Below are 17,392 nucleotides of genomic sequence, written 5' to 3' on the forward strand. Positions count from 1 at the left end.
GTATATAATGCACCAAATTCATGTCCGATGTGAGTGAGTATGGTTTTACGCTGCTCTTATCAACATGCCAGCAATAACAGGAATATCAGAGACACCAGAAATGGGTTTCACACACTGTGCCCTTGTGGGGAATCGAACCCAGGGCTTCAGCATGATGAGCAAAGGCTTTAACAACTAGGCTACCCCACCGCCTCTGTTTTGTAATGAAATACATCATGAATGGAGTCCATTATACATCAAAATGACTGATCTACCCTGGAAAAGAAATTACTCATTACATACATCACGTGAAACAGAGTCAAGTCCATTACAATTTGACCTGACCTCTGACCACCTCACTACAGACTGTGCTGGCAAGCACGAAACCAAATTTCATCTCTGTTTGCACAAGTTATCATTCTTAAACCAATTATACTAATACAGGAGAAAAAATGGCACTTTCAACACTGTGCCCGCACTTCTGAAATGATGCATATTTCTTTTTTACTTTTTTTTTTATTGTGTCATGGAGTGTTGGTGTGTGTTGTGCACCCAGTCACTCCTAGCTGCTATGACCTTGTTTTACCCTCAATGGTGTTCATGTTGATCACTGGATTGTCTGGTCCAGATTTGATTACTTACAGACCACTGCCATATAGCTGGAATATTGTTGAGTGCAGCATAAAACTCACTCACTCACTCACTCACTTAACAGAAACAAAGCCAAATCTATCATGCTGATAGACTGGCAGACAAACAAAAAATCCTGTAACATCATTTGGAATGAGGTATCCAAAGGGTCAACCAACAAACCTCTCCTGACTGATTCTCTATCCATAAAACCACACAGGTCATGTGACCTTTGGTCTCACTACTAATTGACATGACTTCCTGTTGAACCTCGTTCTGGTCATTAACCATCAAAAATTGTCAGTTTTGACCTTGTATATTGCTGACTAATCACATCACGTTCACTAACATAGACTAAAAGCAACAATCAGTAAATGATGAAATCTGGACCAGACAATCCAGTGATCAAGAGCATGAGCATCAGTCTTCGTAATAGTGATGGGATAACGTGTCAATCACAATCTGAAGCCTGACAACCCAATCCCATCAGTCACCTAGGTTGCTGAATATCAGTTCTAAACCACATCTTCACAGGTTATGAAGTTGTGTAGTCTAGTGTAAGATGTAACATGAATTACACAATGCATCTAGAAAGTGTTCCTTCCTTGGAAATAATAGTGGCGATGGTAGTCAACCTAACATAGAAAGTGTACTTTACTGACAGTGTAATCTACAAAATGTTCATCTTTAACTGATTAAAACTCCACAGGTAGTTTCAAAGCCATTCTCTATGAAATCCAATGAACTAGATAATAGCTTGCATCCCTGAAATATCTGAGGTATGGCACTTAACTCTGAATTATTACTTGTTTTGAAGATTGATGTAACTTTGTGTTGCTATCACTGAATACTTCCGTAAAATATCACATTATAACACATACATTTCCTGCATCCATTCTGTTCACTTGCACATTTCTAAATCATGTAAAACATAAGCCTACAACAAATTAATAAATTTAAATAAATCCTGAAATCAAGCACACCTTACCTTTATTTCTTTTACTAAAACTTCAGGTCTCCGCGCATTCTTTAACAGTTTTTCATATTTGTACATGTGTTTCTGAAAAAGAAATCAAATTCACAGGTAAACTCATTGACATAATTAAGCTATATCAAATGAAACAAAAACATTGTGATCTTAATCTGTCATATGTTTTACTTAAAAACTGTACCATGTAAACATAACTTTAATCTAAAACAATAAGAACATTAGCAGCTAATTTGGGGGCAAATTTATTTTGGTTTAAACTCTCTTTTTCTCCACAGGAGTTACATTAAAATTTTATTATTGCATTCAGTCAATAAATGTAACACTTGCTTTAAAAGTTTCTTCCTCTTCCTCTTCCTCTACAAAGTCACGACATTAGACATTAGAATTTTAAATATCAGTTTGGGCTTTTTCCAGCATCTGTTGAAGACTTGCTGCCAAGCACAAGCTTCTGAGCAGCTCAAGACAAACCAGTGTATGAGAAATGGTTGTAACCATTTTAAAACATACAAAAATATATCTTTTAGCGGCATTTAGAAGTTGTGATGTATGACTTATATCTGTTATGGATTAAACGTCTTTTCAATTCTTCAAACATCTTTCAAGGTTCACCTGATGAAGGGGACTGGAAAAGACCTTGAAACGTTATAAGGACTATAGCATGTTTCAGGATTTCGTGTTTGATTTGTTAGTCTAAACGTATAGAAATTATATCTTTAATGGTGCCTTAGTGTAGCATGGCCCATCCGATTATCTTAATTAAAACATTCAAAAACATGCTACACATACTGTTTTCTGCCAAAGTTTGACATTAAACTTCAGCCTGTTAGGAAGTTTCAGTCTCTTCGACAACTGCTTCATTTCAACAGACTGAACTGACCATTTAACACAGTATACATAAGACGACTATGACGCCTTCTATACATACTGTCCATGGAGTATGACTCGGCTGACATTAGAATGATTGCCCTGATGAGGGGAACTGGGATTACTCCAACATAAAGACGTGGCATAAGATGTGCACAACAACGTAAAGCCCCAACTCTACAAGGAAGCAAGCAGATTCTCAGATGTTGGGGGATTAAGCCTTGAGCGAACTGAGCCATAATGTTGTCCATGTCCACCTGCTTCTTTAAGAACTTGTAAAACAAATTTTAAAAGTGTACAGAGGCTGAAACTGTTCCTCGTACTTCCAGTCTAGTTTCAATATTCGACATGAACACCAGGAGCACTGCGCCCAAGGGAATGTCCTCTAGGACTAATTAGGTAGTTATAGAGTAATACATCTTAATCCTGTGGTATTTCTAGCATGTTTAGCATTCCCTCCTACTTCAAGGCAGGCTGGTGGCAACATGATAGTCTGCACATTGCTAGTGTATATATTTCCTTCCTCATCTGAAGGTTTACTCCATGTACAGTGCTAACAGATACTGGTTACATTTTCAAAAACTACCTCATTCATGTTTATAAGGTCCATTAACAATTCATTCCAAAACATCAAACATAGCTGTCCCAAAGACACCATCCATTCGGCGGAAACAAACCACTCAAATGTCCAAAATAGTCCAATCACTAATCTTACAAACTGTTCCAAACACTAAATTTATCTATCTTAATTACACCACCCAACTGTCCCAAATACACCACAGGCCCTCATGTCATTATGAGGATTAAAGATTCTTCTTAAAAATATCGGTACGCTTCCATCGCATGCAATCGATTAAAACTTCATATGAACATAATCATGGGTGATTGGCATATCGATCACCACTCATGACACCTACCACTTCTTCATTGTTACTTCAACAAGTCAACTGAAAGCCGATTTTGACCCTCAGCTAAACAATCTTGACACAAATGCTGGACGATAACAAGCGTAGACCAATGAGTGGGCATGCTTTGACCACACCTTCTTTATCCTACCTTATGGTCCTTGCTGACGTCTGCCACTTGTGCCAAGACATCTTTGTCTTACACCAAATAAGCACTAAAAAAAGATGGTATTACCATCTTCTAAAGAAATACAAGCCTTTACACTTGCATACATATTACAAAGTAAGCGGAACATTTTACCTTTAATGCTACCTATCCACAGTTTATAAAACAGTCCCTTCCAAACAACTGAATCAAAAGCTGATTTCAAGTCAACAAAGACACAATACAACCTGCCCTTGTGCAAGGATAGATACTTAGTAATAATAGATTCAAGTATGAAAATATTATCAGTTGTTTGAACCCTTTGTGAAAACCTGCTTTTTCAGAAACAAAGAACTTTTCATCTTTTGCCCATTTATCTAGTCTGTAGCTGATCACTTTCGCAAATATTTTACCAGACACTTCCAATAATGTTATAGGTCTGTAATTTGCAGGGTTATTAATATTGCCTTTTTTGTATATAGGTAGTATGACTCCCAGAGTCCATTGCTGGGGGTACATTCCAGATGATAAGATACAGTTAAACAAAGCAACTAACATGTCAATACAAGAAAAGGGTGCTTTCTTGAAGAACTCACTTGTATTACCACTAAGTCCCAGGGCTTTACCCAAGTGTATACAGTCGATTGAGCTTCAGCCTTGTATAGATATATTGCACTGTGAAGCATTTCAAGCAGTTGGGTCATCTTAAAGTTTTTATATTTTCAGAAAGAATCTCTAATCCTCCAGTTGGGTGGTGTGAATTACACCACTCAACTGTCCCAAACTGTCCCAAACAGTAGATGCAGCTATCTTAAATACACCATCCAGCCATTCTAAACATACCATCAATCTGTCCCAAACACACCATTCATCTGTCCCAAACACTCCATCCGTCTGTCCAAAACACTCCATCCGTCTGTACCAAACACTCCATCCGTCCATCCCAAACATACCATCCATTTGTCCAAAACATAGCATCCATCTGTCCCAATCACTCCATTCATCTGTCCCAAACATACCACCCATCTGTCCCAAACACTCCATCTGTCTGTCCCAAACTATCCATCCGTCTGTCCCAAACTATCCACCCAGCTATCCAAACTGCCCCTTGCCTCCTATCCTCTTCCTTTGTCAATATCACCCTACAGTATCATTACCAAACTACCTCCCCACCCACACTCAAACTCTCATCCAATCAGCATACGTTCTCCTCCCACCCTCCTATGTCCAATGTGAACATGATCAATAATCCCCGCCAACACTTACCTTCCACTGAATAGAGTACAACCACTGATCCCTCAGGTAGCCATTGTGGGCCTGGAATGAATACCATGCATCGATTAATCAGAAATGAAACACAAATATTTAACTTCTTCGTCGAGAACACTGTCAACGATTAACCAGGGCTCTGAATTTCAGAGACCGGAAACGAGCTGTCCTGAGTACTGATGCCGATAGTGTAAACAAACTATACCGTGATAAACTACAAGATCTTCACCACATACGAAAAGGCCACAAGGACTTTCTTACTTTATTTTCATATGAAACAATTCTCATAAAATACATTTTGATGTTTGTCAGTATTTACCAAACTTATGATGTTCCAGTAAAATGCATCACACATCAAAATACACCATTCAAAAAATTAGCAGACACTAGATTTTCAAGAGTGATAAAATGCAAATGATGAAGCTAAGGAGGAAACAGGTGATGGTGAGAAATTAAGAGAAAATGTAACTATTTAATCCGTTCCTCTACAAATGTTTAATCTGTATGGGTATATATTACATTTTCTCATATGCAATGGCGTAGAGTAGTATATCCTTGCAAAATGGAATATCCCCTACTTTTTGGGAATGGTATGTATTTCCCTACTGTGGAGCTTCTGATAAAAATACATGTCATATTTGGAATTACAAATTTCTCATCACCCATTTGGGCTTGAAAAACCCATGCTAACATAACCAAGCACAAATCAAAAGAAAAAAGTCAAATTATATAGTGCCACATCTAAGGTGAAAAATATGTATGTTCAAAACAGTCTACAGGCTATCCGGTATGCTTTATTTCTATGTCAGATATTGAGATTCAAAATGCCAGGGCACCATGAATAAATAATGCACACATCATGTTTCAAATAAATATCATAGTAAATGTTAAACTGGTAATAGCTGGAATTCTGATAAAACACAAACTACAATGTGCAACATCGACTGACAACATACATCAAATGCTGATTTTTAAGCTTCACACTTCATTTTTTACCTCATAATTACCATGATTAATGATGCCTTAAACCATCCTTCGTACAAAAACTATACAATATATAGTTTCTTGACATGTTGCCATGGTTTTGGTGAAAACGGTAAAATATCACAATGGCCATTCTGACAAGCTCTTGCTAATTACAGACTAATTAACATGTCTAATTTTGGTAAATATCTCACAATAAATCAACACATATCTCAAATCCTACCAAAAAAGTTTCACTTTGATGAATTTATCACAAATAGTCTCAAAGATGTCAGGCTGCAGAATCTTTCATCCCAGAATTCTTAGATCAAACATTATTTCAGCAAGGGCCATGAGGGACCGTTCCCCTGGATGTGTCTGCTGATAGATCTAAATCTTGAAGGAAGGTAGTTAGGACGGGAATCACCTGGGAATGTATGTCAGGCAAATATCATGTTATATCACAACTATTACATGTGAAGAAATGTCCGCCCAAAGATATGAATTTTATAGGACATCAGTTAGGACCAAATGTTATCATCAACTCGGAATATACATCAAGAAATATGTTGTATCCTAGACTAATGCTTAGTTTCTGAATATAGAATTTTGATATCAACAAATAGACCCATTTACAGTGAAAAGGAGTCTAACTCAGAGAGAAATTCAGAGAAAATCTAGACTTCCTTCCTATAGGGCTTTAACATGGTAGGAAAGGTTAGGACATAGGTAAAGTAATGTGGTTCAGGGACTGTGAAACAAACTTGTTATTTCCCAGCTGTTGTATATTAACAAATATTAATCTGAGGATATATATCATAATGCTCACAGTAAACTCTGACAGTTTATGTTTTAGTCATGGAAATGTCATATATGACTTAGTTGAAATGAGTTTATGATATAGTTGAAATGAGTTTATGATATAGTTGAAATGAGTTTATGAGCATATGATATAGTTGAAATGAGTTTATGATATAGTTGAAATGAGTTTATGAGCATATGATATAGTTGAAATGAGTTTATGATATAGTTGAAATGAGTTTATGAGCATATGATATAGTTGAAATGAGTTTATGATATAGTTGAAATGAATTTATAATTCAGTTGAAAAGCATTTATGATTTAGTGACTATATGATATAGTTGAAATGAGTTTATAATTTAGTTGAAATGCATTTATGATTTAATGAGTTTACGACTAAGTTGAAATGAGTTTAACACACAACTGTCATAACAAAATTAGTGGACTCTTTTAGTTTGTCATGACCATTGCTGACAAATACATGCATTACTGAAAGAATATCTAATTGAAAATATCAACCAAGTTATTATTCAATACGAACCAACATTAAAACAAATATTTTTAATGTAAATTTTACGTGATGCATCGTTTATAACAAATATTACCCAAGGATACATCAAATACACCAGTTACCTACCTAAGAATTATGTGCATTAAAAATAATATTCTTCATGATTGAGTGAGTGAGCTTAGTTACAGGGTGCTTTTAGCAATATTTCAGTAATATCATGGCATGGGACACCACAAAAGAGTGTCACAAATTCGTAATGAAGACATGCACTCTTAACTTCTTTTCCTTATGATTAAACAGACAATTCACACTTTATATATCAAAATAGCTCAGCTACAATACACCTTGAGGTTACAATCATCCTGTGTTTTAGATGTCACCAAATCCTCAAATACTAACTTTAGTCTCAAATTCAAAATGATCATTGATTCAAGAAATATCAGATCAAAAATTAACAAAACTGGTACAGTGAACAGGTACAGTTTTACAATACTGTTGTCTATGTTCTAGCAATACCGTGGCAGGACACAAGACAGTTTCACACACTAAAAATGTTGAACCCATGTGGAGAAGAGAGCCTGGATTTTTGGAGTGACAAACAAACACTTTAACCACTAGGTTGTATGACAATCCCAACATATGTACAGTACTAAATGAATTTCACAAACTAAATATGCTGAACCTATGTGGGGCTTTGAACGAAGGTCTCTGGCATAACAAGTGGATACTTTAATCCCTACATACCTGTAGTAATAAGGATCCATCTTGTATGGTAATCCGTATACAAAACTTTTGACCAGCATCCCATCGAGATATTATGTGCACATCCTCTATTCCGGAATATGGTACTCCTAGCTCCATGAAGCCGTAGGGCTGGAACAAAACATACAAGACAATTACACTTCAGTAATCTCACACTGTTCATATGAGTGAGTGAGTGAGTGAGTGAGTTTGGTTTTACGCCGCTTTTAGCAATATTCCAGCTATATCACGGCAGGGGAAACCAGAAAATGGGCCTCACACATTGTACCCATGTGGGGAATCGAACCCGGGTCTTCGGCGTGACGAGCAAACGCTTTAACCACTAGGCTACCCCACTGTTCATATGAAACTAGACTAACACAGAGTCAATGAAATTAAGTGACTGAGAGCATGAGTTTGGTTTTACGCCACTTTTGGCAATATTCTAGCAATATGTTGGCTGACACCAGAATTGGGTTTCATACACTGCACCAATTATGGGAATTGAACTCAGGTGGTCACTATGACAAACAAAGCTTTCACCACAGAGACCAGGCCTAAAACCTGTACAGAGGGAATAGAACAAGGAAGACGACGATGATGAAGATGCTTATGACACAAGGGCTTCTCATAAGCCTAGATATTTACAGTTAAACCTAAAGTCGATGGGGAAGTATTTGATTTGGCTTATTTAGTGTGGAAATAACATCTATTGATATTTGTTTAATAGGTGATATAAAAGTACATCATAATCTATAAAATCTATTAATGCTTGCAAGATCCCACCCAGAAATAAATGTGACACGTGGTAATTCTACCTTTTAATGAACAGTCTACTTTTAATCAGTTCTGTTGATTAACAGTTCCTGACCCCGTGAAGGTCCCGGGGTAGAATAGGCCTTCAGCAATCCTTGCTTGCCATAAAAGGCAAGAGTTTAGCTTTATGCCATGTGAGGACTCGAACACGGGTCTTCGTTGTGACAAGCGAACACTTTAACCTCTAAGCTACTCCAAGTCCTCTTATTCTTACAATGAAAAAGTAAAACTTTATAATAGCTTTCACCCTATACTGAAAGAACTGTTTGGTTCAACGGCCCAGATTGGTTTATGAAGGCTTAACCATGTACCCATGCACACTGACATGTTATCCACTGAGAGTGTGTGTATTTATACAAGCATCCTGGATGCTGCCTGGCAACACTTCCAGCCTGTTTTCCTCGTCCCTGACCCCAGCAGATCAGAATCCAGACATTTTATTCCCATTCTACCAGCTCAAGTAAATAAAGTGTCCCATATGACCTGTAAGTGCTATACACAGCTGACAACTCAGAACTCAATCTAGGTGGTCTTGCTTATATCTGAGAACTTCTGTTATTGAATAACTGGAGTTCAATATGGCAGTGCTTAAATCGAAGTACTTAAGCTGGCCATTCCTGTGTCAAATTTGTCCCTGGTGTTTCTGAATAGGAATGCATAGTCAGTAACCTGTGCTTGTTGAACAAGGCTCGATTGACATTTATTCCAGAAAGAAAGTTATTGAATTCAGAGTATCAAAAAATATTTATCTATTTGGAGGAATTTAGTAATTCCAAGATTTGGTTGGTTGGTTTGTTGACTAGTATGTCAATGAATTAAGGCTGGCAGTCAATACTGATCATAGAAATCCATAACAATTAACTTAATTATCAATTAATCCATTAATGATCAATAAATATCAGAGCAGTAACTTTGGGCCTAAATGCTAAAAAAGCAGAAATAAATCATCATATTTCACAAAATGGTGACTGCTGACATATTTATGCATAGACAGACATATTCTGGACATAATTAGAAAAGAGTCACTATAAAAAGACATGTTTGCGTATTGCTTGAGAGAACTACCTAAAGTTTATGTATGATGTACTGAGGGGGACAACATAATGGGTCACATGAAAGCAAAAGTGTTCTTTGAATTTTTTCCAGGTTTCTTCACAATCTGCGCAATACAAAGCTTGTGAAGAATTTCACGTTAATAATTATTAAGAATTCTCTTCAACGATATTTCCAGTTATCAATCTTTCTTGCCAGCCACGTATCCAGGTGGCGTGAATGAGATATCACAACATTAATCACCAGTTCGTCTGGTTTAGGTTTGTTTATTTGTAGACAACCATTACATGCATCAAATATTCCTTAGTTAATTATATCAGAACAAAGAAACCAGCTTGGTAGTAACTAATAAACACTTAAAAATAAACAGACCAGAGTAATAGTGTCACATGGCAAACATCTCAAAATTCTAGTCAATCGACTCAGTGGTTCTGGGTTAATCTATCATTTAGCCAGTATGTGAGTGCTGAGACAAGAGGATGGCCTGGGGTTAAGCTGCTATTATGTCAATGTTCTATACAAGTGTTCTCAGGTTCAGTTATCACAGGCTTTTATTTCAGAACTCTATACAAGGTGATCATGGGTTAAATTTGTCTTGACCAATCAGATATCACTACTCAGAGCTGAGTGGTAACAGTTTATATGTCCTTCCATTATTACTGTGGCTGCTGAAGAGCACACCAATGTTACAGAGGGTCAGTTACTGAGACAAACCTCATAGGCATGCTTTAATTAAAAACCTGATACATACCTATTTACCTTAGATATATCAATATCCCACATATCGCAGACTATCGGCAATGTTTTTCTCGAGTATGACCAATCAGTTGACTGAAATAACAGTCACTGGATCTGTAACCTCTCTCAGATAAGACCTATGGTTATAGTCTGTTTGCAGAGAAAATGTACCAATGAATTTCACTAAAAACTAAAAAGTATATTGAAAAAAGTGAAATTAAGATTGCGAATCCTCATAATTTTGCCTGACCAACTGAGCTTTCAAATCTCAGAATTTTATTCAACTTCATTATAATTTCAGATAGCTATTACTGGTTTGTATTACAAGGGGGTATGCATAGTAAACGTAACACCAAGAACAAGTAGGATGTTAACACTCATAACGTGCCACACATGTATTTGTTTCGAACTACTCCACTTACTGGTCTAAAAACTGTTCCCATATTTTTTATGTATAGTTTCAGATCTGTGTCCTGATTTCAGGCCTTTATCATATCACGTGCAACAAACAACATACTACGTGACAAGACATGATCTGGTCATACTTCCGGCAGCAGGATTTTCCTGTTTATTTCCACAAAGTGCTAATCATGAAATAATTGAGAGCATGAAAATAATCTGGAACAATCAAGTGTCCTTCCTCGCATGGATAATATCTGGTCATAATGAAGATATATTATTATTGAAGAAAAATATTGACTTGTCAAGTTCACTGACACAATTATATACATAACAAAGATGATATCATTACACACTGTAAATGACTGCTAAACTGAAGCCTTGCTTCGCACATTGTCATTGTATTGTCAGTTTGCCCACACAAGTTTGACCTGTGAAGATCAAGAATACAATAGATCTTCAGCAACCTATGCTTGCCATAAAAGGCGACTATGCTGATGTAATAGGCGACTTGAAGCATCGGGTGGTCAGGCTCACTGACTTGGTAGACAAATGTCATTGGTTCCCAATTGTGCAGATCGATGCTCATGCTGTTGATCACTGGATTGTCTGGTCCAGACTTGATTATATACCGACCACTGCCATATAGCTGGATGTTGCTGAGTACAGCGTAAAACTAAACTCACTCACTCACTCTCTCACTCAACGCAGGTTGATCAAACTGTTCTGACAGTCAATAATCATGTATGACAGTGTTTATTCTTGGTAACCGAGTCCAAAAATTATATAATCTTGAGCAAAATATTTTTCAGCAATAGCAAAAGTACTTTACTGTAACAACAATCAAGGTTCATGTAAAACAGTCATGCAAAAACTTTGGAACCTTTACAATCATTTCTAGTTTTACTCCATACTCAGAAATATTCCAGCTATATGGCGGCGGTATATAACTAATCGAGTGTTGACGAGACAATACAGTGACCTATAGCATGAGCACCGATCTATGTAACTGTGTGTCAACCAAGTCAGCAAGTCTAAACACCCAATCTCGTAAGTCATCTCTTATGTCAAGCAGAGGTCACTGAAGATCAATTCTAACCTTACCAACACAGGTCCTTTGTCAATGACCTGACCATTATCACATAAATATGAGTTTGGGGGAATATATTACAGCAGCTAAAGTAAAATTTGTGAAGATTGCAAAAGATACTTTATGCAATGAAAATGCTCTCAACCCATTACATGGATTTCTAAACCTACACTATTCATGGTTAAGTTTTCATAGTTCAAAGGAAGGTATACTAGCACAGATTTTCACATTTTTAAGCCAAATGAAATTCTTGCAAGGCATTATTTTCAATATTTACATGAAATGTACAGTCAGGATATTTCTGAACTAATTGTTTTGAAAAGTGCAGAAGTTCTGTGCCAACAAAATAACCTCAAAATTATGAAGAATGAAGAATAGGTCTGCAGCATACTTCCTGGTTGGATGAACAGATCATTATCATACAGATGACCATTGTATAAGCTACCATGATAAACATCAATACTCAACATCCTAAACAGTTGTACATAAAAATGAACGTGATGAATGGTGGTTTTGATGTGGCAGCAATACACAGTTTTACATACAGAGTGAGTGAGTGAGCTGGGTTTTATGCCACTTTCAGCGGCATTCAGCAGGAGATACCAAAATTGGGCTTCACACATTGAACCCATGTGGGAAATTGAATCTGTTAACCCATGGCCCTTCTTATGTCAAAACATTGTAAATAGCAAAAGGCACCACTTTGTGGTCTGCCTCAAATATCTGCCAAGTTTTGCAGTAAGATATTGAATAGTTTTCGAGTTGTGCTCCGGAAACGAAGTCCATTTTGAGGCAAAGTCCAAAACACTTATGGAAACCCAGAAAATTATAAATCACATAAACCAGTAAATAGCACAAGGCACCTTGTTGGGGACTGTCATATATATCTACCAAGTTTTGCTGACAGATATTAGGAACTATATGAGATGTGCTCCGGAAACGAACACACCTCTCACTTTTGAGAATCGTTTCCATCCTCGAAGCCCATCCTTCCATTTTGAGACTAAGTCCGAAAGGTTTCCATGGAAACACAGAAAATTATAAATCACAAGAACCTGTAAATAACAAAAGGCACCACTTTGGGGTCTGCCACACATATCTACCAAGTTTTGCTGAAAAATTGTTGAATGTTTTTTGAGTTCTGCTCCGGAAACGAAGCCCACCCCACCATTAGACTAACACCAAAATGTTCCATGGAAAAACAAAAAAAAATTAAAATGCCAAAACTGTGTAAATAGCAAAAGGAACAACTATAGGTTGAGATTATTATATCTATCAAGTTTGGTCTAAAAATATTGAACAGTTTCTGAGTTATGCTCCGGAAACAAAATGATTACGGACAGGCAGACGGACAAACAGACGAGGCTTCGAATATATTCCCCCGCATTACATGCTGGGGGGATGAATGAATGAATGAATCAATGCATAAATAAATATATACTGCAAGTCGTGTTCCCTTATTTGTTTCCTTCATTATATTACCACTACATTCCAAATGACATCAACTTTGCAACAACGCCATGGCTGCTGACTACACTAATTCACAGTCCACTTCATTTGGATACAATGACACACCAGACTGATCAAATTACAGGACATAATCCATCAGAGAAATATACAATAATTGGAAGGGCTTTATTCGGTATTTATGGCCACATGACCAAGTTTCTTATGACCATAAGAATGACGAAGAAGTGATTTTTGCATACCAATTCTGGAAATCTATATCTTTCCATCTCTGTTTAAAAACATTTATAAAACTTGTTACCTCGCCACAATCTTGCGATAACCACACAATAGAAAATCCAGAATGAAATAAAAGTAAACGTACATGGGATACCCAATTGTGACCACCACTGTCGTCATATCTTTTTTAGCAGTTCATAGGAGTCTACACCAGTATTTTATGCAACGGGTGAAATACTGCACACAAAGGTGGCTTCTACCCATTTCACTGAGTACAATATTTGACGATACATTTTTGCTAACACAAAGGTATCTTTTGAAATAATAGCTGTGCATTTTTTCAATGTTTGCGCAATAAGTAAAACCCCATATTTCTGCACCATAAAGTAAAATTGGTGCAATTTTGCTATCGAATATAGTGGATGCCACAGACAAAGATATACTTTGATATGTCTTGAATAGAGAAAAAATAGGAAATGAAGCCTTCCCAGCTTGTAAAGCTAATGTTTCACATGCTTTAGACCAGTACAATTTCAATGTAAAGACAATGCCAAGATATTTATAATGAGGTAAAACATTCATGCTTGTACTGTCATAAAACCATTTTTCGTTATTACGAAGAAAACCACCATTCCTGAAAACAATAATGCTGGATTTATCCAAGTTAACCTCTAGACCCCATTTGATACAGAATGAATTTAACGTATCCAGTTTTCTTTGTAGACCTATTACTGTGTCATCGATAAGAGTGACATCGTCTGCAAATAACAGTAAAAGTATATCATTCATTCCATTTTTCACGAATAGTCCTCGTAGGCTACATGTATTCATTTCATCAACTAATTCATTAATAAAGAAGATGAATAGAACAGGACTTAGAATGCATCCTTGCCATAGTCCCAATGATGTCGAAAATACGTCTGAGCGCACACTACCTATTTTCACACAAGCAGATACCTTATCATACATACTTTTTAAAATTCGTATTATTTTCCCATGTATACCTTTGGAGATAAGAGCATATAGAAGCTTGTTTCTGTCTACATAATCAAAAGCCTTCCGAACGTCTATGAAAGCTGCGTTTCGGTTTTCTTAAATACTTTTGGCATAATGCTTGCAGAACAAACATATCATCAACTGTTGAGTAATCAGGTCTAAATCCAGCTTGACATTCATGTAATATTTCATTCAGATCTAGCCAGATACGGATTCTGGTTTCGAGGATAGAAGTTAATATTTTTCCCATTACATTTAACAGAGAGATTCCACGATAGTTATTTGGTTCCTGAGTACTTCCATTTTTATAGAGTGGAATGATCAAGCCAATATTCCAACTATCAGGGTAAATGCTGCAATCTAGAACAGCATTAAACAATATTTCCAGGTAGGGAAGTAAACATTGGGCATGTTTAAAGAATTCGGGTGGTGTACATCAATACCTGGGGATTTACCAGATTTTAACGCTTTGATCGCGTTATCTATTTCTGTTCCTGTAATTGGTTCAGATAGAAATTCAGTATTGTTACATTCCGCACAGTAATCATGCTGTGTCAAAAATTCTTCAACATTCTCATTGAACTCAACATTTGTTTCCCGACATGCCGGGTTTAACAGACTCTTAAAATATGTCACCCACTTGTCTGTTGTAATTGTGTTACTTTCATTACAAGTGTTCAGTAGAGATTTTATCTTATGCCAGAACTTCTTAAAGTCACCACTTACAGCTGCACTCTGAATCTCATCAGCAATACCACTTTTAAACATTCTACTTTTATTTCTGCATAGGAGGCGAAAGTGTCTCTTTGCCTCAACGTATCTGTTTAAATTTTCTTTTGATCTGTATTTGCGGAACATATTAAGCCAGTAAAACTTACATTTTTTAGAACCTTCGCATTCTTCCTCGAACCATTTTGGTTGCATATTCTTTGCTTTTGGGATGTGATCATCACGACATTTAAAGTGACTACCTACAAAGTGTAGAAACTCAACAAGTTTCTCGGTTGCACCATTGATATCAGAATGGACTAGATCAAGGAACTCATCTAATATAGAATGTGCTGTATTAGACGCTACAGACTCATTGAAGGTGTCTAAACCACCATTATTCCACCTGAACTTTACGAGTTTTACACACTCTACATGACGATCACTGACCACTTGCGGATTTTAACTACATGTATACCCCATACTTTGCATACTTCTAGAAGAGCCAGACCATAGATATTTACTGTGGTGTTGCTCTAGTCTCCCTGAAGTTGTCGGCACAATACAAATCTGATAATGGTAAGAAGTTCAAATCACTATTATCTTCCAACAAATAATCATCGTTTGTGCCCACCCTCGAATTGAAATCGCCTAGAAGTATTATAGGAATATCATCACCATAATCTGCTCTAATAGCAGCTAATTTCTTATCAAGCTCATCAATGCCATTAGAATCTGGGTCAACATAAAGTGGGGATCCTTCTGGATGTACATAAAGGAATCCTACAATGAAATTACTCTTAAAGTGGAAAAAGACGCTATTTTCCCAGCTGGGATATATCCTTTGGAGAACCTTCGCAAACACCTTTCGAACATAAACAGCCACACCTCCAGAGTAACGACCATACTTCCGTAACCGTTTTGCAGGTGCTACATGACACATAAATTCTGTGAATAGACTATGAAGCATAGTGGAATCACTTTGCATCATTTCTAAACGACCAAATATATCGAACTGTACACAAAAGTCCATAAATGAATTATCTTGTATGTGCGACTGCAGACCATGGATGTTCCATGCACATATGTTCAAGTTGATTAAGGAATCAGTTCCCGAGCCTTGGGGTGTAGATCTTGTGTCCAGCTAAGTATGTAGGTCATGGCCGAGTGCCTACTCTGAAACAGACGCCGCCTGGGTGTCCCTACCGCCGCTTCCCCGGGACCAAGGAGGCGTCCCTCCATGGGCCCCGTTAGAACTGTGCAGCGTTGACTCACGGCGGGCGTTGGTAAATCGTGTACTGATCTTTCTGATTTTCTCATTATCATACACATAGACATCGTCATCAATGACAAGTTTATCATACGAGAGAAAAGATTTCTTATCGTGGTTATGAGCCTCAACCATGAAAGGAATTAAAGCTGCTCTTGTCTTTCTAACTCTTTCTGTATAATCATCAGCTACACGTAATTGTTCACTGCCTTTAAGTTTCTGCCTGGCAAGATCAGTTACGCTTACCTTATCCTTGTAGGATAGGAACTTTACGATGATAGGTTTACGGTTTCCTCTGCTTTTAAGCCGGTGAGGTTTCTCGATGTCAATATTGTCGGCGTTGTCCATACCAAGGTTGTCGTGTAGGAAATTTCTCACAAGACGTTCAGTCTCTGCCCACTTCTCCCCAAACGTGCCCCCTATTCCGTGAATGATAAGGTTATTTCGTCTACTGTGGGCTTCACATTTATCCACTGCATCTTCGAGCATGGACACTCTCTCTTTTAATTCTGCGTTTTCCGCCCTTATTTTCATGAATTCGTCTGTAATATCCTTTCTCATCGTGTCTAACTTATTGTTCAGTTTACTTATGTCAGACCTGATCAGATGTCAGATTCACCATGGTCAGGGTTGCTCTCACCACCGAACTCTAGTGTAGACTGTCTTGTCTTAGCCCGGACATCCCTGCTCGCTCCGCACGCCCCCTTGGGCCAGGGTTCGACTCCACATCGGAACATATTTCCAAAAGGCGGCGGACGTAAGGAACTGATGTTGTGTTTAAAACGTCCTTCAAATTAGTCTCGACATTGAAAGTGTTCATTGTCCATACACACAGAT

At 37.2% G+C, this 17,392-nt stretch overlaps 1 protein-coding gene across 1 annotated transcript in view; it reads right to left on the minus strand.

Moving 5' to 3' along the window:
- Positions 1–17,392, minus strand: part of LOC137258922 (C-Maf-inducing protein-like) — a 102,007-nt gene that overhangs the window by 69,259 nt on the left and 15,356 nt on the right. Inside the window, exons 2-4 of the mRNA XM_067796618.1 lie at positions 7,803–7,931; positions 4,781–4,831; positions 1,598–1,669 (exon numbers count right to left, since the gene is read on the minus strand). Coding sequence (XP_067652719.1) covers positions 1,598–1,669; positions 4,781–4,831; positions 7,803–7,931 — 252 coding nt within the window. The remainder of the gene's footprint in view (positions 1–1,597; positions 1,670–4,780; positions 4,832–7,802; positions 7,932–17,392) is intronic.

Source organism: Haliotis asinina, chromosome 12 (assembly GCF_037392515.1).
Source record: "Haliotis asinina isolate JCU_RB_2024 chromosome 12, JCU_Hal_asi_v2, whole genome shotgun sequence".
Taxonomy (NCBI): domain Eukaryota; kingdom Metazoa; phylum Mollusca; class Gastropoda; order Lepetellida; family Haliotidae; genus Haliotis; species Haliotis asinina.